The sequence below is a fragment of the Drosophila gunungcola genome (genome assembly GCF_025200985.1).
Source record: "Drosophila gunungcola strain Sukarami chromosome 2L unlocalized genomic scaffold, Dgunungcola_SK_2 000008F, whole genome shotgun sequence".
NCBI lineage: Eukaryota > Metazoa > Arthropoda > Insecta > Diptera > Drosophilidae > Drosophila > Drosophila gunungcola.
In genome coordinates, this window is record NW_026453163.1 from 2,864,268 (window position 1) to 2,885,057 (window position 20,790).

The 20,790-nt window shown below is 37.4% G+C and overlaps 2 protein-coding genes across 2 annotated transcripts; one reads left to right on the top strand and one right to left on the bottom strand.

Moving 5' to 3' along the window:
* Window positions 1-208: 208 nt before the first annotated feature.
* Window positions 209-1,923, top strand: LOC128253306 (UDP-glucuronosyltransferase 2B17). Its single transcript, XM_052981611.1, has 2 exons — window positions 209-886; window positions 938-1,923. Exons 1-2 carry the CDS (start codon window positions 225-227, stop codon window positions 1,788-1,790), a joined length of 1,515 nt encoding a protein of 504 aa, XP_052837571.1. The 5' UTR covers window positions 209-224; the 3' UTR covers window positions 1,791-1,923.
* On the bottom strand, window positions 1,781-20,785 carry LOC128253310 (uncharacterized). Its single transcript, XM_052981615.1, has 5 exons — window positions 20,607-20,785; window positions 19,305-19,758; window positions 7,892-7,997; window positions 3,081-3,633; window positions 1,781-2,411 (listed from the first exon to the last, which is right to left on the bottom strand). The coding sequence occupies exons 2-5, from the start codon at window positions 19,626-19,628 to the stop codon at window positions 2,270-2,272; spliced, it is 1,125 nt and encodes a 374-aa protein (XP_052837575.1). The 5' UTR covers window positions 19,629-19,758; window positions 20,607-20,785; the 3' UTR covers window positions 1,781-2,269.
* Between the last annotated feature and the right edge of the window lie 5 nt (window positions 20,786-20,790).

The window sequence follows — 20,790 nt, forward strand, 5'->3', positions numbered from 1 at the left end:
ATATAAAATATATACTTTCAGTTTGTGTCATTATTCCTACTTTAAAATCTTTTTGCTCTGGATTTTAAAGTTTTATTTTGTGTCATTTCGTCAGACCAATGACGACACGGTGTTGTCTTTCCTTGTGTAACCAAATGGTTTGTTATCATTTTGATTGATTCATGGTGCGCTGGGAGACTAAGCTAATTACCAGTTAATGTGAATTTGAACCTCGGACCTCAGTCATGAGCCGATCGCCGGTCAGTTTGTCACCTTTGTGGCTCGTCTACATAACTTTTTCTCTGTTGCCGGGTAACTCAACCCCAGCGGAGTCCCATCATATTTTGGGTCTGTTTGTCAATGTGCATCGGTCGCAGTTGATGGTCCATTTGGCAGTATGCCAAGCGCTTCTACAGAAGGGTCACCACCTGACTTTGGTCACCACACTGCCATTGGAGGAGCAGGAGCTTCGAGGGAATGTCACTCACATATTAATTCCATGGAAGCAGCCAGCCGAGGAGGATGAGCAGGGATCCTCGTCAGACCTCATTTTAAGTTTGCAACGGATGTTTGGGCGCCTGAAACGATCGGGAGATTTGCTAGAACTGCCGGAATGGAAGCAGTTCCTAGAAAGTGAACCTCACTCCTATGATCTCCTACTTTTGGGCTATCATTTCAACGATCATCTTCTGGGAGTGGCTGCACACTTCAACTGTCCCGTGGCCATAATAACCACTCAACAGCCAACTGGATTTGTAAACAGTTTGATGGGCAACCCCGAGGAGCGTTGTTATGTGCCCCAGCCATACGATAGTCACCAGAGGAGAGGAGTCTCAGCCTGGCTCTTCGGAATTTGGGAGAAGCTCGTGGAGATGTTGGCGAGGAAAGTGCTGGCAGGGATTTATAGGTATGTTTCGTAGATTTGTATGCTTTGTCTAATTTAATGATGGAATTTCAGCTTGCACTTTCCCGAGCCCCGGTACCCCAGCTTTGAAACTATGCGCCGATCGGTTGTCCTGGCTCTAAATAATCACCACATGATCAGCGAGGGACCTATAGCTCCCCTGATGCCCAATATGGTGGATATAGGAGGTATAGTCTTGGAGCAGAAACTAAATGAAACCCGCCGCGAAATATTGCCTAGCAACCGATCGCTCATCATCTTCAGTCTAGGAACTCGATTCACTTGGCGCAAGTCTTCACAGAAATTGCTGCAAACTTTCACTACAGCCTTTTCCCAGTATTCCGACTATGAGATATACTGGACTTACGATGGACCAAATATGAGTTCCATCAGAACGGGTTTTCCCCATTTAAAAATCGCCAAGTGGTGGCCCCAGTGTCACTTGCTGGGAAGTGGTAAAGCTCGATTGTTTATCACCCATGGAGGTAAAGGCAGCCTTTCGGAAGCCCTTTATTACGGAGTGCCCTTGCTGGGACTACCTCTGTTGGGCGATCAACGAGCAAATCTGCAGAAGATGCAGTCGAAAAATTGGGGCTTCACATTGACTACTCACAACCTCACTCATTTTGAACTATCCAAGGCAATGTATTTGATACTCACCCATCCAATATATGCTGAATCTATATTAAAAGCCTCCCAAGTTTATCGCGATCGTCCAATGAAATCCAGCGATTTGGCCACCTACTGGATCGAATACATCATTCGTCATAAAGGATCTAAAATTTTGTACAATCCCGCCAGGCACTTAAGCATCATCGAATATTACTCCATCGATGTCTATTTGACCATCTACGGGGGATTAGTTTTAACGATAATCATGATCAGAAAATTAAACCGTTTGCTGTGACTAGAAGTATCGTTTAATTGTTTACAAATATATTACATAAGTAGCTTAGATGAACTTAATCGACGTTTACTTAAGTACACTCGAATGTTGTTTGACAATACTTCTTCTGTTCGGAACTTGGGTCTCTATTTTATGTATTTTTGTTTCTAACTGTTTTCACTGGCATCTTACTTTCAGCATTAGTTACTATAAAAGTACATTTTAGGAGTACCTCTGCAAAAGTTATTTGTAATTGTTTTTAATGTATCGAAAGCCCAAGCTGGCCTTTATCATTAGGAAAAGGCAATTGATAATTTAGCTCATATTACTACGACTAAGCATATGGAATTTCCCATAAAATGCATATAGTGAATCCAAAGGATCAGTTCTAGATTCATTTCGTTCAATGGCTCATGTGTATCATTAAATAGTAGCGTTGTATAATTAGTTTTTAGTTTATGCACAGTTCTGGATTTATTGACTTCAATGGGGATTTTGGTTTAACTCTTGCCATGCTGGCGCCTCCTCTGGAAATGTTGCAGATTTAGGTTCCGATTTTGAAATCCCGGACAACGGCCTTTCTTCACATCATAGGGACCATAATTGCAAAATGGCGCACTGATGGCTCCACCTAGTATGAGACTGTAACAAAAGGAAATGTGGCTTAAAATAGTGAGCTTTCTGAAAATACTTAAAATTTGATGAATGCATTTTAAAAGATTAAGGCGGAGTATAAAATGTTGCTCATGTTAGTTTAATTTTTTCATCAAATACATTGTTTGTTGCAGGATAGATAAGGATCTAGTTTAAGGCTACTTTTGTGTTGGATCCGAATAAAGTAAGTTTAAAAAGATATGGTGTTTGTGGAACATTTTTATTAAAGTGTGCTATCAGTACCAATTTAGTTGCTCTGTGTAAATAATTAATTTTAAATTTTTATTTCCTTAAAATCTGACTCCTTTTTTTTTTTAAATTATCATATTTTGTTGGTATTGATAAGATTTCTCGCTAAATCGTCCCGACATATTTTATTTTTGTACAATGAATAGTGGGGTTTTGATCATTTTTTAAAACGGCAGCAAAGTAAGTATTTAGTATTCTTGCATTGCCCAATTCAGAAAAAATTCGCACCAAATGTTTAAGTTGAAAAAATGGTCCTTATATAATATCGAAGTAAATGAATTACCGAAAGTAAAAACATGCGAAAGGCAAAAATTGCTTTTGCTTTATTTTATTTAAAGTTATTAAAAGATTTGACTTAGGAAAGTACGATTTAGGGACTTTGACTTTTGATGTGCCATTAAAACTCACCGCCGTTCCATCACCGAGAATCCCTCCACGCCATTCTTCAGCCTCTTGCACGTGTCATCGCTGAGGTGGCAGTCGCATCGGCAGCGGTGCTCCTTTCGCTCCTTTCGCTCCTTTCGCTCCCACAGATCCATCACCTGGTCTTCCTCATCCTCCTCCGCGTCCGTCTCCGGATAGGTTCCTGGCCGGCTGAAGTCGATGAAGTGCTTCGGGCATTGACAGATGGGGCTCCGCTTGCGGCGCATCTCCACCTTCACGCACTCGCACTCCGTGTGGTTCTCCATGTACTTGATTTCGGGCCAGGAGAACCGTCCGATCTGCTTGATGAACACCCGCTCCACGGTCTCGTTGGACTTCGCCTGACAGGTGGATCCCGACGCGCAGCACCCGTACGTGTCCCTGCACCGGTGCAGGATCGTGGCACGCGGGGAGTAGACCGTGTTGGTCTCCCTCGAGATGTGGACCACCTCCGGCTTTGGCACCTGGCAGGCGCCCTCGACAACCAATAACCTCAGGTGCTCTGCCGCCAAGCGGAGGAGTTGCGCATTGTAAGACCCTGCAAAAAGCAAGACAAGTCAAAGTGTATAGTAAAAAGGGTATTAAATATGTAATATGATATATAACTACGTGAGTGAGTTTTTTATATAACCGCAGGATTGGAAATCTACTTTGATGGTATCGGACCATCAGAACAAATTAAATATTGGTCGAAATTTTTTGTTCATCAGTTTTCATAGCAGGACTTTTCAAAAGTCAATAAACTTCCAGTAAATCGAAAAAAAAATTAAATAGGCAAGGATGAGTAAAATACACAAATGCTTAAATTAAATTATATTCTCTTCTTTACATTTTTTTAAGTTGAGACGCAAAAGTTTGTTTGTCAGTTTGTACGTTTTTTTATACCCTTGCAGAGGGTATTATAATTTCAGACAGAAGTTTGCAAGGAAGGAGACATCTCCGACCCTATAAAGTATATATATTCTTGATCAGCATCACTAGGAGAGTCGATCTGTCCGTCCGTCTGTCCGTCCGTCTGTCCGTCTGTCCGTCCGTTTCTACGCAAACTAGTCTCTCAGTTTTAAAGCTATCTGCATGAAACTTTCCCAAAAGTTGTCTTTCTATTGCAGGTAGTATATAAGTCATACTTTTTTACTATGTGAGTATATATTTATTTAATACCTATATAAATCAAAACCAAGGCATCCTGCTGCTTTCAAAAAGCCTCTCAAAATTTTTATTTTCATGTGCAGCCTGTTATCGTAAACAGAATTTTTTCCTTATGTGTGTCATTGGAATAACGAGAATACCAGGTTCATTACTTAATAGCCCACTAAAGTGCTGTTCATTCGCCTTTTCGATCGGACGCTTCAGTTCAATTCCCCCTTGCGTTTCCAGTGTTTTTCGCGTGCGTTTCGGTAGCATTTTCGAGCGCCCACTGGCTTTTTGCAATGCCAACGGCTTAAGATCATTTGTGCGATCCGACTTTTTTTTATTGATCGGCGGCTGGAGATTGCCCCTTTGAGGCCTTTTGGCTGGCTTAAGTTTACCGTTGCAGGCGAGTTTTATTTATCGTCTTTTGTCGCGACCATAAAAAAAAAACGCTCAGAAGCAATCTTTGCATGCGAAATTAATTTTTTTCTCGTCCGCGTGGCGGTCATAAAGCTGCAGCAGCCAAGCGGACTCGCGGGGAGAGGAGGAAAGTGTGCTCGAAGACCACCCAATGTGCAGTCAACCAAGCTAATCCCAGGTACTAGACCCAGTCCCCATTCATTCACCTACTAGGAGAACAACTTTCCGGGCTAATCTCCAAGGGAGTTGGCTCCATGTGTAATTTTCATAAATGCTCCATGATTGAATCATCAACATAACGAGCACGCTGGGAACGGGCGGGTGTGCATTCCTACACAGTCAAAAATCTCTCAAAATCCTTATACCTATGGTATTTCAGATATTAAACCTAAACTTTTCAAAAACAATAACTTTAATATGTAAAGTATAAAATGTGTTTGAGTCCTACTCTTCCTATCTAAAGTTATGATGACACATATCTGGCCTTAGTTCATGCGAAAAATATTTCAAATATTAATGTATTTAGGATTTCTGGTTAAAAACTACGATTTTTGCTCAATGTATTTGAGGTAGCTGCAGATGGTAGTAGTGCCAAAGGGTGGAGGAGGACTTCGACAGCCTCATAGTTTGAGAAGCTGCTTCAGCCACAACAGCCACATGAATAATTCAAGGGGCTGTAGCTCAACAAGCCACGAGTACTGAAAACACAGGGCTTTCCAAGGGAAAGGGGGGTTGGCAAAGGGGGGACAGTGAGAAGAAAGGGGGGCGACAGCAAACTTGTTAACGCCTGGGCTGAGGAAAGTCTGCTGGGCCGCCTTTGAACTTGAAGGCATTGGCCATGAAAATGTAGGCCAATCTTCCGGACTTCGGGGAAAAATAATTGAGGAAAGCTCCCCCCGCAAATTGCCATAATTTTGAGCTTGGCCAAAAAAGTAAATGTTTACACATCATAAAATTAAGGGCAATGTATACATAGATTATTACCAAAATATGTTTAAGCCATGGCTGATCAACGTTTGAAGGATATTAACCATACATGGAACTGATTTATTTTATTGATGATATTATTGATATACAATAGCTAAATTTTCTTAAAACCGGTCTCGGCTAGAAAAATTAATATCTTTGTGTTATAAAGAAAAAGGGAGATCCAATGCTCCTCTTGCTCTTTGTTTTTTTATATTATATGAAACCAAAACGCATTAAAATTGTGGTTAAAATGGCATTTCTAATGGACATATACAAATTTAATGGTAATTTACTATACGTGACTTATTATAAATAAATTAATAGAGCCATACGTGCAATTGTAAAACCAATAAATAGTTTACTGGCTTCTCAATTTAAAAAGCTCAAGATTAATGAGCTCAACATTAATGAAAAATCGAATTTGGTGTGACATTTTGTACACTTTCTTTAAAATATGAATTCATATTTAGTCTGTGCTCAAAATGGCTTTAAACATTTCTACTTTAAGTAAAAATAATGAATACATTTTTAGCGGAATCGAAATGTAGTTGTCTATGACTTAATAAATCACCAAAAACTGGCATACTCAAGCGAAACGACCTTGAAAAACATCGATGGTTAAATATTTGTTTGTAACAATAAACGTAGTTAATTAACTAAAACCAACAAACTGGAAACACGACTGCAACTGGATATATTAATTGACAATGTTATGAGTAAATTGTTGCATCATTATGCGTTTACAGCAACTTCTACGGCAGTTCCATTGACAATTTCCCAGGCTTAGTGACACACTTTCGTTGGCTTTTGCACCGACTCTGTCCACACGGTATTAACGGTTTCCCAAAAACATTTTTCGCGCCCATTAGGCGACAGCAATTTTCCACTCAAATGCAAAAGACTGAGAAAGCGGGAAAGGGGGTTTGGGTTTAAAAAAAAAAGATATTGTGTCGGAGCGAGCTCACATTTCATTGTCAGGGGTCGGAGTCTTGGCTCAGACTGTGGTTGGATCGCAATTGTTGTTACACTGAAGATAGAACGCTCATAAAATATCATAAAATTAGTTTTCGAGACAGATGTTAGGAAAAAGTTCAAATTTATATATATTAAATCTATATACATTAAAAAAAATTGTTAAAAATTTAAGTTTTAAAACATTTTATTTTATAGCTTTTTATTATTTAAGTCACATGACGATTTCTCTCAGTACCTTTGTAAAGCCTAATGGCACTGAGTTTGTTATAAAGTAATTGGCTAAATCTCTCGAATTCTCTCCTCCAAAAAAACAGCCAACTAACAACATGAATTAAGAGAAGGGAGTGTGTTTGTTTACTTAACAAGGAATCTCTCCTTTTAATTTCAATGAGAGTTTAAATGCCTCACCAGCACCCAAAAGACCGAAAAAGTAAAAAAAGAAAGAAACGCAATGGAAAATAACCTTATGGGTAATTATTCAACTCCTTAAGGCGGAGTTTCCACTCGTTTTTCTACGGTTAGAAATTAAAGTGCGTGCGTGAGGATCTTGCTTGACTTTTCACCCATCCTGTTGTTGACATTTGTGCTCTGGTTTCCCATTATTCACAAGGAGAGTCACGTGCCAAAGGATAAAACAGTCATTTTCATGTTCATTGTCATAAATAACAGGCCAAACAACTGGGACTCCTGCTACAGTTGCGGAATTTAAAATATAGCTTGACATTTTCTAATTTTAATGACCCTTTAAGTAAAAACAAACAGTAGCTTTTCTAAAGAAAACTTGTTCCTAACAAGGAGTTTAAAATGTGATAAATTAACATCAAATTCTCCATAAAAAAAGTGCAAAAAATTAACTTAAAATTAAAATTTTATTTTCTTTGGTCGCAAAATACAAAATGAAGAAATAAGGATTACTTTAATTACTTGCACATAGTCGAAGGCCTTGAAGCTAGTGCTAATATCATACAAAGTAAGCCTTAGTTTTGTAAACTAGTCAATCACATTTAACAAATAGATAAATATTTACTTGCTCCTATTATTTTGACTTCAACTGTTCGCCCAGCCCTTCTTTTGCCACATCAAAGGCCGTTTCATGGCGTTTTGTTTGGCTTGTTTCGCCCTTTCGCCTAGTGAATTGCATAGAGTTCGCTTAGCACATTTGCTTAGCACATTTTTTATGGCCAGAACGTGATGATCATGGGCGGGCGCCTCGGACATCTATTTGCAGAATTTTACCGGGGAGGGGAGACACCTTTAATGGCCCCAACGAACTTAAGGAGAGTAAAGGGCAGGGTACTCACTATTGAACGTCCTTTCCCTATGTTCGTCGACGACTTTTTGGGCTCCCAGTTGCTTCTCCTTAATGTCCGTCAGAATGCCCGGCTGATCCGATTGATAGTCATCGTTCTGTTGAGTTCATGGAAAGAACAAGGGGGAAAATGTTGAATTTTAGAGCAATGGACTGAAACAAGGCAATGCAAAAATATCAAAACATATGTGAACAAACTCTCGATTTATAGTTGGTACTCATCTGTTATTTATTTTTTGCTTACACGACGACCACGTAACTCTATTTTCCATTTTTTGTGGCTTTTATTATTATTGCACAATGTGCTGGCCTTTCGCTCCTTTTCAATATATATTTTTTCAACCATTAGTATTTAGAGTTTTGTACCATTTTTTAAAGGCGCAAACACAGGTCTGCTAATAAATTGGATTGTGCAATGTGGAAGATTGATAAATTATGTTTCCAATATTTGCTGAAAAAAGAATTACATGAAAGAGAAAAGCTTAAATGCAAAACCTTTTGGGTCATGATACGGTTTATTTTTCAAAGTTTTTAAATTTGCTGCGACATTTTGCAATTGTTGTGAAATATCATTTTTTACAAAGTATAGCATTATTAACTGATCGCCATTGTATAAGTAAATAAGAAGGTATTTTTAAATTAATCTTATATTCTTTCATTGGTTTTTTGGTGTTTTCCGTGTCTTTTTTCCACAAAAGGCGAATAAAGAGGAAATTCAATTTATGCATTTTGATTTATGCTCGCATGTTGGGCCCACGCAGCAATTGTGATTTATTTAACAGATTTTTAACACGCTCAAAAATAACAAGTGCAGGAGCAAAGGGAAAACTGCGTACCACACCTGAGAGCACCTGAAAAGCTATCACTTACAGCTCAAAGAGCAACGGCAGCGGATGTGGGTAAAACTTTTACAATTTGCATTGCCTCACACACATATTGATTTTCAACAAAGGGATGCACTTGCTCCTCCCCCGATTTCCCAGCCCGAAAAGACGCCACCCCCGAATGTCATGAAAACTAACGACATGCATATAAGTGATACATAATGCGACGAGGAGGAGCGGTAAATCGGAAAAGCGGGAGTGGCTGCCTGCTGGGTGTAATAAATGAAGTGTGCATGTAAGGAAAATGACACCAGCAGGAGCAGAAAGGAGCAGAAAGGAGCAAAAATGGTGAAGCAGCCATGAACAACTCCATTCGCTTTCCCAGCGGAGTCGCCAAAGCGTTAAGCGAAATGGCCAGCGAAATGGGAGATGGTTTTGGGGCTGGAAAGTTGGGCGGTGCAGCACGGGTAAAAGGTAAAAATGTTGGCGCAAATTTATTGGGGATAAATAATTAAAAGCGAATTTACTCTTTTTGTTTTCAATAGATTCGAAATTCAGCGGTGTTTTGAATTGTATAGAAAAATTCGGGTTATATCAAACAGTTTGCTGTTTTAATGTAAGCTCTATCCCAAAAATTAAGAAAAAGAGAGCAATAATGGTAATCAAGTAGCCATTTTTTTGTAATTTTTACAGTTTTTAAATTGTTTGTACAAAAAATCTTTAAGTCGAAATTTGAATTTTGTCTCGCGAGCTCTATGCGTTGTTTCTAAGAATTGTTGCCAAAAGTTTTGACTTTTATGCCATAGTGCGGTGTGGGATCGTTTGCAATTTGAAATTGAAGGTAATGCCAATTCATGTCGCGCATGCAAAAACAGCTAATGGTTCAGATGAATAAACCTTGTTTTTCGGGATCTTTTGACTTGACGAAATCGGGGTTCCATTAATCTCACATTTCATTGGTATTTAAAAATAAGTGTTTAACATAAAGTCTACTGTAAACAAGGCTATGAGTGTTCTTGGATTTATTTGACGATCCTTACACAACTAAATTATTATTTACTTCCCATGTCCGTCCTATTTCAGAATATTTCGCTCCCGTTTGGAGTCCCCAATAATAAGTACACATCGATGGTGTTGAGTCAGTAAAAAAAATTTCTTCTTTTTAGTTAATTGTGTTTTTCTCGCGATCTCGATATTCCCCACAATATTAAAATGGCCCGCGCGTAACAAGCTCGTGATTGGTTCCGTTGTGTTACTTGCTTGTACTTTTTATAGATCATCAACGTTTAGCAATATAACATTTTTTTCCAAACTCTTTACTCTTTTAATATTACAATTTTTATAATACCAATTTTTAAGCTTTTAAAATTGTAATTTTCTTGTTGAAATTAGTTATTTGTTCATTATCCCACTACACTTATAACCGTAATAAACATTATAAACGAAGGTACTCATGATCTCTCTCATCGCTTTGCCTAGGTACTCCGATCTAAAACCTCTCCGTCCTATTTCCTTTCCATCCCCCCTCACGCCTTTCCTTAGCTCATTGGCGGCAATACCTTAGCTCTATGCTTTTATAAACATTTCTACTTAAGCTTCATTACGCATGCTCAGCCATGACACGGCCATTTCATCCAGGTTGGCAGTTGGTGACTCCCCCGAAGTACCATCAATCTGCCTGCCAGACCCAGGAGCGGAACCCGGAGCTACGGTTCCACGGAGAAAAAGTCATCCCAACCCATATTCATGCATTTATCCTAAAATGTAATTTTTGGTAGATTTTGTTTTCAAATTGTTTTACACAGTTTGGAAAAACAATATAAAAGGATTGAAAACCTTTAAAAAATCATTTCAAACTTTATTTGGAATTGTTTTGTAAAATCAGTTCTTTATTTTCTTACTGTAGAACTGAAGTTGGGGCAGGGACACATGAATGAACAGAAAAAAAGCCATTAAATGTCTGCCAAGTTGACAGTATTCGAAAACGGTTGGTTTTGTTTTGTTGGGCCCGTTCCACTACTGCCATACCTCTCACAAAATAATAATACAAAACAAACTTCATTTGCATTTGCCGCTGGTTCTGTTTCGAGCGTTTGAAGGATTTGGTCGGAGGAGCAGTTTCTTTATTATTTTTCACTCTTGTTTTTTCCACACCTTTTTTTAGCCTCAATTGGGATTCCTGGCGTGGGTGTGACTTGTGTTTGGTATTTTACGAGCCAAAAGGTAACAACAACAGCAGCGACAACAATAACAAAGAGCCTGTCGTGGGTTTATTCGCAATCAAAAGAGTTATGAGCCAAATGCAAATAGCGAACCCAGTACCCTGTTTAATGGTCATCCTCCATCCCTTACACTCTAAAATAAATTCTATAATTTAAAGCTTAAATTAATTATATTTCTCCTTGCTAGAAATTAGAACCAAATTTTGTAAAAATTCGTCCAATCTTAATTTAAGCTGAAACTTTCCCAATAGTTGTATTTATGTTGCAGCTAGTATATAAGTCGGAACGAGCAAGATCGGAGCATATAGCTCCGATAAGAACAATCGGAAAAATAAATTTAAAAAAGCTATAACTTTAATGTTATCAAATTTTTTTTAGTTCTTCTATATATATAATTGGTTCATTATTTCACAATTACGGTTAAAATATCATCAAAATCGGAAGACTATATCACATAGCTCTTATGAAAACAAACAAAATATTTAATTATAAAATGTACCTTTTAAATTTAAAAAAAAATTCTTTTTACATGGTAATATTTGATAGTTCAAAGTTTGGCTTTTAATTTTATTCAAATTGAGCTGAAAATCATCACAACATCAATGTTTTTAACAAAGACGCTAATAAATCGCAGTTTGAATGTTCTCAAGAATATTTCCTTTTTGCAATAGCTGCAAGGGTGTATGAACTTCGGCTTGCCGAAGTTTGCTTTCTTTCTTGTTTTGTGTTAAAGTGTACTCCGTAGGAGATCTAGGCCTAAAACCTTTGGCAGCCAGGTTTGTGTCCGTGGTCAAGATTAAATGCCCCCCTTTTCCACGCCCCTTGTTTCCACGATGTAAAACTGCGTGAATGAGCAAAAGATGAAAAGGAAACGGAAGGAACATCGTCAACAGTGGCAGAGGCGGCACAGAAAGTCTGGCTAACAAATTCGCCGACAACTGTGCAAATAAACAAGGGCGTTGTGTGTGAGGGGGGTGGCAATGGCCAGAAAGGGCAGAGGCCGTTAGAAGGAGACAGTGCTTCATATAGTACAATCCAATATTTGTTCATGCCAAAGCGAGTGCAACAAACAGGGCCAACTAAATGTGCACTGCGTCCCTCTCCATCTGCTATTTCCCCCGAGTTCTCCCTGGAATCCACAACTATAAATGTGCAAGTAGACTCACAATGAATCGCTTTAGCTAAATTAAAATTTTCACTCCGAGGGGTATGACGAGATCTGCGATAAGCTACTAAGTCAATTAAAGAAAGAAAGCACTTGACTGCAGAGAGACTGCATAATATATTTATTGATAAGCGTTTGGTAGATCTTCAATACATTATAATGCATTTTTCAATTGTTTATTCTGTAAATTTTTTTCTAACAATCAACCCCGGATTTTATTTGTTTCCGCTTTTATGATAAAATTTAAACCAGTGTTTTATTATTCATAAAAACCACACTCTATAAATATTTTTTTTTGTTTAAAATATCTTTGAATTTTAAAAATTGAATCCCAGTTTTATTCAATATGTGTTAATTTTGGACTCTTCCTTCTAATTATTAACCAAAAACCAGAAATGTACCTAAATTTGTATTATCCTGTTGAGTTTATCAAAGGTCTTCAAATTCAGCTTCTTCTTCAATATAAAAATAAATTTTGATTGTATATAATGTACAAATTATGTGATTGTTTTATTGTTGATTCATAAATTTGTTTACATTTGTTGGTAAGGAAGACGATTTTTAATTGACACAGTAAATATGTTCAGAATATTGTTAATTAATAAATTATTTCAGTAGTTCACTGGCATCGCCTCTTGCATAATTACACCGCATTTCATTCATTGAAAATAGTAAATACGTTTCATTGATTGGACATTAAAAAAAAACAAAAAGTTTGCAAAGGGAGGAGAATGCTGTTTTTTTTTTTTTTAATTAAGTGATTATTTCTCTAGGGCATTCCCAATTCGTAGAAAAGTTCGCATATTTTTAAGGCCTTTTAGCTTGTGTTTTCTTAATTTGTGTTGAATGCAATGCCACGAAATGCAAATGTGGCAATTGCAATTTGGCTAAAAGCTAAGCAGGGAAAATGGAAATGGAAAAAACAAATCTAAAAGCGCAACGAGGAGCGTTTGGGCAAATGTCCGCCTCGATTTTCTCACTTTTTCAGAATAATGCACAAGGCCCAGCCACGCACTGCTATGAAAATGGGGAGCAATGGATGGACCGTATGGCGTATGCTCAATATCTCAAGGGTCTTTCTCTTTCTCATTTGTATTCCCAGTGTGCTCTTTACACTTTTTGACATTAAACTACCAATTAGGCGGGCACTCACCGCCCTCGCTCTTCCCAATTATGCCATTAACTTAAGTAATTAAAATCGGCCACACTTTGCATATGTACTCAGTGTTTTTCCTTTTGCATCTTTATTGAAACTACTCGCATTAAAAGACCATACAATTTTATACTTTTTAGCGGGGCGACTTTAAAAGAAACAAAAAATTCAAAAAGAGGACTGACTGTATAAAACGCTTTTTAATTTTTAACGAGCGAATGTAGCCGCAAAATCTGTCGCGACTGCTTCGCCCGTTTATTATGACAATTTTATATTTGTTTGGTTTCGGCCGACTGCGAAAAGGAAAGCAGCAAAAAAGGAAAGCATCAAGGCTGAAAGCTGAAATCAGATAGCAAAGACGCCGCCTTAGTGGCCGTAAATGGCCATAATATCCATCCAATGCCAATGACAGAGGTGCTGCTTTATTCAGAGAACAGATGCCAAGCTATACAGAACTTTCTTAATCTGTTCCCTTAAAAATATTTTTTTGTAAAGTAAATATATTTTAAGGGGTTACGAATAAAAGTGAGTAAACTTTTTAATTTATTGATCTTAAAATTTGCTAACATATTATCGTTTGTCGGTTATCGTTTATTTATTTGGACAGAAGCTACAGTTGACCTCCTCTCAAAATATACGTTCTACGGTGACCACTATATCTCTGAACCGGATCCTCCGAAATTGAATAACCAAATAGATTTTGTTAAAGTAATGTTAAATCTAGTGATTAATCAAAGAAAGAAACAATATAACATTTTTTGACCAAAAAAATAAAAATTTATATTTACCAACATTTTGGGCTATATTTTTTTATAAACAACTTATAAAAAAATATAATTTTCGGTGGGAAAAAAACCTTTTACTCATACTTTAAAGCTCTCTGAAACGGCTTTTAAAAATTTGAGTGTAGCTTCGAAAACATTCGTCGGAACGATATGAAATTATCTGTGTGTATTCTTAAAAATACACCGAGAAAATAAAACCTAAATATATATAATTTGTTATTCTTTACTGTACATAACACCTTAAGTTAAGATTTAAAAAACAGCTTTAAAATCCAGTTTGTGTTGTCTGCATCCCTAGCAGAAGTTGAGTCATCGAGCCACGGAGGCGCCTCCCAATTATATCTTCCATTCACATCAAAACTCGCTACAACATGGTGCAAGTTGCTGTTGGCGCAGCTCGGCCAATGCCGGAAATGTGAGCTGATGCATCATCCTCATCGTCAGAGGGATCGATCGAGAAACTGATTGCCAGACGAGACGTCGAATCGAAGAACATGTCTGGCGAAATGGGAGGGGATCGAGATTTGAGGGGGCTGGGAGTGTCGGGGAAGTCTGACTCTTCTAATTGCAACGCCCACACGCACCGATAGATTGCGCTAGATTGCCCAAGAGATTGAAACGCTGCTGCTCCACCGATTCACCGATCTCGCGACTTGTCTGGCCTGCTCTAGATTGACTTTTCAATCTGCAATTTGTTTAAATCTATCAAGGCGATACCCTGACTGATAAAGAGGAAATATTGACTTTACTGCAAGGGTCAAGTAAACAAGTGAATACGGAAATGGGAATGGGAATGGTTTTGAGTATAAAAAATTTTACAATTTCGGTTAGGGCTATTTATTTAAGATGCGGTTGGCATAGATTTAAAAAAAAAAAAAAAAGTTAAGAATTAACAACAGAATTAAGCTTAAAATTCCCAAGAGTTAACGATCATCACTTAACTTGCACAACAAGTAAATGATTAATTACAATGTCTTTCATTTCTCCCTTAGATCGCTGCGCTGCATTCCGCAAAACTTTTGAGGAAACACATATGTGAAAGGGAGAAATGGCGATTAAATTTAGAACAAAGGAATTTTGTATGATTTATGCTCGCGTGGAGTGTATTAAAGCCTCGTCTTGGCCATGATTTATATTTCTCGGTGGGTCTTAATTGCGTGACTCTTGGCGCATGGCCCGTTTAATGGCCAACAAGTCGCCGGCGATCAATCAGCCAGTCCGTACAGTCGGGGCCAGTTAATTATGGCCAGCAGCCGAAAAGCGTGAACTTTTTGCGCCTAATTTATGGGTCTGGCGACAAGTTTCTCTACACTTTCGTCGGTGAATTTTCCACGTTTATTAGCCGAAGTGCCGCCGACCAGAAACTAATAATATAAAACTTTATAGATTTGTCAAATATATTCAGAGCTTCCGCATAATATACTTGATGTCGACTGGACTATAAATCATGAGCAGATCGTTGGTATGTGTGTACTATGCAGACCGCCCGAAAGCTGTTGCTATTATGTCATAAGCCGATTTGCCCGTCATTAGCTTTTATTTTTTAGGGAAAACGCGCTACATTAAGATTGCCAATAAATCAGAAATCCCGCCGACATTTACACTATCCCCGAATGCATATCCATACGCGTGCGTGGCAACGGATTTCATCATTCAACTCTGTGTGGCAATGGGCGGGGTCAACACATATTCGATGGGGAACAACACTTTATAGAGCGCGGAGAACTTTGTGTTTGTTCCTTTATTCGCCGACGAAACAAAAGTGAAATGGTTTTAGCAGCGAAATGACGGAAAATATTTGCATGGCCTATAAAGAGATTACCTCCCGACTGGATTGACATTCCAACCCCATAGCTCAACCCACTATATGTCCATCAAATTTAAATTTTGTGAGCAAATAGTGGGTTTTTATGGCAAACTCCTTCCTAGGGAAACTTCGTCAACTACATATATACCGAAGATAGCCTCCTTTTATTCTAATCTCTTTTTGCGATTATGAAACGCGATGCTTACAACCAGATCAAGTTGTATTAATCGCACATTCGCCCGTAAACACTATAAATACATATGCAGATTTCAATTTTATTGACCTTGTCGCTGAGCAACATAGTACTTGATGATTAATCAATTGAATACATTTACCGATTTATTTGCGTTTGGTTTAATTTTATGTCTGATTTAATCAGGGTAATTATTGTGACAGACCTTTTTCTTTAAAAATGATTTTAATACAATCATGTGAACTTATTTTAATATTGCCCAATAATAAGTAATAAACAAAATTACTTTAGTAAACAAATAGCTCGAATGTTTGAGCTCATGTGCATGATGTGAGACCATTCCACTCCCAGTTCATAATCTCAGTGCAGCTATCCGCACGGAATGTGATGGCAAATAAGCAGACAAAGGTAAACACACAGAGAGAAATGGAGTTCAGAAGCAACTGCAGAGTTCTCCCAAGGCGATGCTTCTGTGAAAAATTGGTGTGGGCGGGACAAGCAGAGTGCAGTGAGTTCAGTTTCAACGAGCAGATATTAAATTCTTTTTTTGAGAGGTCAAAGGAAGGAGGCGATGGGGGGGTGGGATGTTCAGGTAAAATCATGACCCCAGTCCATAAGCTTTTTATGCCGCCTGAGTGCATCAGCCACCCACTTCCAACCCACCACCACCTATGGGCATTGAATCATGTAGTTGTGAGCGATAAGAAAAAATCAGACTCCGGTGGAAAGCAAATCGCCATCGCAAAATCAAGTCGAGTATGATTGTCGCCAGCTTTGGGGAATTCCAGAGCTAAGTTTGTTATAATGTGCTTATGCAAGTGTACGTAATTGTGCTTCGTTTTATCCGAAAAAACGGTATTAAAAAGGCATCATCTGGGCATTTCCGAGAATTCTAAGAAGAATTGGAGTTATGTTTTTATGACAGTGATTTAAACCAGATGGTTTTCATAAAATGGAATGCTTTACGAATATATTTAGTACTGAGAGATAAGTTGTATAAAGAAAATTCAATGCAGTAGGATGTTCAGTATAGGGATATAAAGCTATTGCCTAAATACAAAAGCAGACCCGTATATATAGCTCAATAAAACATTAAAAGGCGACTCATTGATGGATCTTAGATCAGAGGATCCATCTCAATGATGAGTAATCAATGTAAACCAGTTAAATTACTCCCCAGAAAAGCCCCCTTATTTGAGTACGATTGATTTCCCCTTAAGGGCGGCAACAGTTACAAGTTGTCAGTCAATTAGGCCAATTAACCACCATAACGGAAAGTCACCTCTTGAAGATCCCTTGAGCAACCCGTCCACTTTTTCCCCTTTGTGCGATCGTCGGCCAGCTGTTGACCATGGGGCAGAAAAAACAAAGCAACAGCAGCGACAGGTTCTGCTGGAGATCCCCTCGTCGCCACAATCGTCGATTTTGAGCGGAGCGGCACAATTACAGGCCGGAAAGTGAAACTGAAACCGATCGTTGGGCAGGGATCGGAATCTCTCTTCTGGATCTGGGCATTGTGCTTGCTGGCTCCCGTTTGCACATCGCCAAGCCAAATTGGCTTGTTAACCAAATTGGTGGCTCCTACCTGCCGCAACACGTTTCATAATTGCCGCCGTTGTGTAACTCCTTCTTACCGATCTTACCCAGCCATTTGGGTGGGCTCTCCGATCTCCGATCACCGATCTGTGATCTGCGATCTGCGATCTCCGATCTCCGATTTTTAGTCGGCGAGTGGCTAGCAGATCGGCGCGATTGCTAGTCTCAGGGTTAGTCACCCGTCTCCGGCTCACTTACGCTCCGGGGTTCAAGGTGAGCCATCTCATTGCGATCCGATTCTGATTACCATTTCGATTCTAATGCGCAACAAGTAGCTGCAGCTACTGAAGAGACACCCTGGGGCTTCAATGTAAGTGGGCAAGAGGGATACAGAACAAAAAAACTTTGACCTAGTCTTTTCCCGCACTGGTACAGAAATGGAAGATGGAGTGGAAAATGAAAAATTTAATATAAAACTGTGTATTAAATGTTAAAATTAAATATGTAATTATAATATTAAATACAATACATATTAAATTTCATGATTTAGTAATACAATTTTAAATTCATGTGGAAATATTAAATTTAAATTAGTTCCTATTTGAATCCAATGTATTTTATTTGAGTTAAACGTGGTTTAAATTTAAATAAAATGTTCAGATATTTAAATCAAATCCGAAAATAGTAAAATAAAAAATTAAAAATGTTTTAATATTTTAATATTTAAATAACTAACAACCGCAATGGCTGGAAATCAAAGGAAAATATTTAAATGGAATACAAAATGGATGGAAATCAAAGGGAAAATATTTAAATTGAATACAAATTATTTAGGCTTCCTGGGCAATTCCCCTTTTTGTAATTGTCTTTAAATTATTTGTGAAAGAGTTAATTTATATTGTACAATTGAGAGGTAAATTTTAAAATTTTGATTACCATACATTTTCATGACTTGCACATGCCGAAAAACAATAAGTATTATTTAAAAATAATTTCCTTGTGATGTATTTTTTGTGAAATGCTATAAGCTAATTTTTTATGGGCACCTCCAAAAAATAATCAAATGAAGTTATTAAATATAAAATTGGGCTATAGAATTAATTTAATCTCTGACAGTTTTTTTCTATTCGCAAGAATAGTTGATAAAAATTCTTCTCACAAATAATTATATTAAGTTGTTCAATTTGGAATTCCCAAAATATTAATTTTACCAGTATTGACTATATATTTTGGCTATAAATATGTCGCAAATTTCCCAAAATGTTATTTGATTAGAATTCTTTTTAGAAGTAATCAATTTAAATTGTTTTATATTAATTTGGGCATTATAAATGAAACTAAAATATATTCACTTAACCTCTGACAACCGGGTTTGTTGATAATTGTCTGAAATTTGTATTATAAATTTTTCTGAGAAAATGTTCAAAAAATTATTAAATCTATAGTTCATATAGTTTGGTGAGTTTTCCATGAATAATTTCTCAGACTCTAATTAACCTTTTAAAAGATTCATAAAATATTTATGTTGTAGACAAATTATAATGAAAGTTAGAATAGGAATTTAAAATAGTTGTCTTTTACTCTGTCAGTTTCTTGAAGTGCCAATAACCAACGCACAAATATTTAATTGGCTTCAAAGAGTCAACAGGACTATATTTTTATGGGTTCCGCGAACTGTTTGCCTTCGTGTGGGTCCCCAGATAAAAGATGAAGTACTCACCCTGTCGTCGGCGTCTGTGAAATAGAGGTGATTGTCTTCACCCAGCAACCTGGGGGCATTGAAGCTAGGCGAATGACCACGTGCCACTCGCTTGTGAAAAAACTCGCGATCGTCGTTATCCTCCTTGTTGTCGCTGTGCTCCTTGTAGAATTCTCTTGCAAGCAGGAGGGGGCGATACGAGTGTGGGTGTGATGTGGTCCTGGGCAAGGTCAAATTCCTCACGCCAAGATAATTGCTATTTATGGCGAACGGAAAACTGGGAGATGCGTATGTCGTCTTCTTAATGAAGATGGCGATTATCGCCAGCACAATTAGGTAATTCATTATAAATTATTTTTTCAACCGGATGGAAAAAGATTGATTTCTTTTAATATATTAAGCTACTTGTGATTAGAATACTGATGGCAGTAATTTTATTTTACCGGATACACAATATTATGCCTTAGTGACTTTTCTGAAAACAAATTAAAATAAAAAAAATAAGATTTAGCTATGAACTGTTTTTAATTTTTATGTAAAATGGTGAAGTATATTTGTCTATTTCAGGTGTTAAAAAAAATACACAGAAACCCGATTATATATGTTTATTTTTTTATTTTTGAACTGTATTTGACACACGCCGTTTACAAAATGTATTAACTTTCCCGTTTTCTTTTGCTTGCAAATTTATTTTTTAATTTCGTTAACCCCGTATTTCGTCTTGTTAATTTATTTGGTGGACATTTCCTCACTCCCCCAACCTGTCAAAGAACATTTCGAGTCTACCAAGTTGTTAAATATTTTTGGTTGCCAAATGATTTTTTTGGCACACGCCAACGCACAGCTGCACACAATAGTCAAATATGTCGAATAAAAACCACACAACAAATAAAAAAACTTTTTACTTAATAGATTTTTTATTTACAATAAATTTCTTTGCTGTCTGCCTGTCAAAAATAAATAAAAAATGTCCTTTGGCTTCCGGCAACACATTGCTATATGATACCCAAAAAGTTAACTTAAAATGATATTTTTAATGCGATATTATTTGCTTCGGTTATATATAAAAAAAGAACAACAAATTTGGAATTTCTAAATTTGTAACTGCAATTTGTATGGTGCCGGAAATATTTTTTTTCAGCTCTATAAATTTTTTGAATTCTAGCTAAGTTCTTTGCAACCAGTGATGAAATTCAATAAATTATGTGTAACGCCGAATTAGTCAAATAAGTACGTGCATTCATAGCAATGCAAGTTTATTAAGATGTGCAACCAAAAGGGGGTTTGATTTTTGTGTCAAACAAAACTGCATTAGTTATCTACCTTTTTACACAGTTTGTTTGCCGAAATAGTTTTCACTTTTAGACACTTCCACGTACTACACTCCGATTTATTATATTCAGACTTTTGTGTTTCAAAGGATCTGCCTTGGATCCGTATCTGTATCTTAACCGAGCGAGAAGTGTTTTCGATGCGGTGAGTGCGCGCTGAAAACTGAATCGACGTC

Excerpts from the sequence above, each read along its gene's own strand:
- LOC128253306 (XM_052981611.1), top strand. The coding sequence starts at position 225 with ATGAGCCGATCGCCGGTCAGTTTGTCACCTTTGTGGCTCGTCTACATA. Across the intron at positions 887-937 it reads GTGCTGGCAGGGATTTATAG|CTTGCACTTTCCCGAGCCCC; the intron begins GTATGTTTCGTA and ends ATGGAATTTCAG.
- LOC128253310 (XM_052981615.1), bottom strand. The coding sequence starts at position 19,628 with ATGAATTACCTAATTGTGCTGGCGATAATCGCCATCTTCATTAAGAAG. Across the intron at positions 3,634-7,891 it reads TAGGGAAAGGACGTTCAATA|GGTCTTACAATGCGCAACTC; the intron begins GTGAGTACCCTG and ends TGCTTTTTGCAG. Across the intron at positions 2,412-3,080 it reads TTCTCGGTGATGGAACGGCG|TCTCATACTAGGTGGAGCCA; the intron begins GTGAGTTTTAAT and ends CTTTTGTTACAG.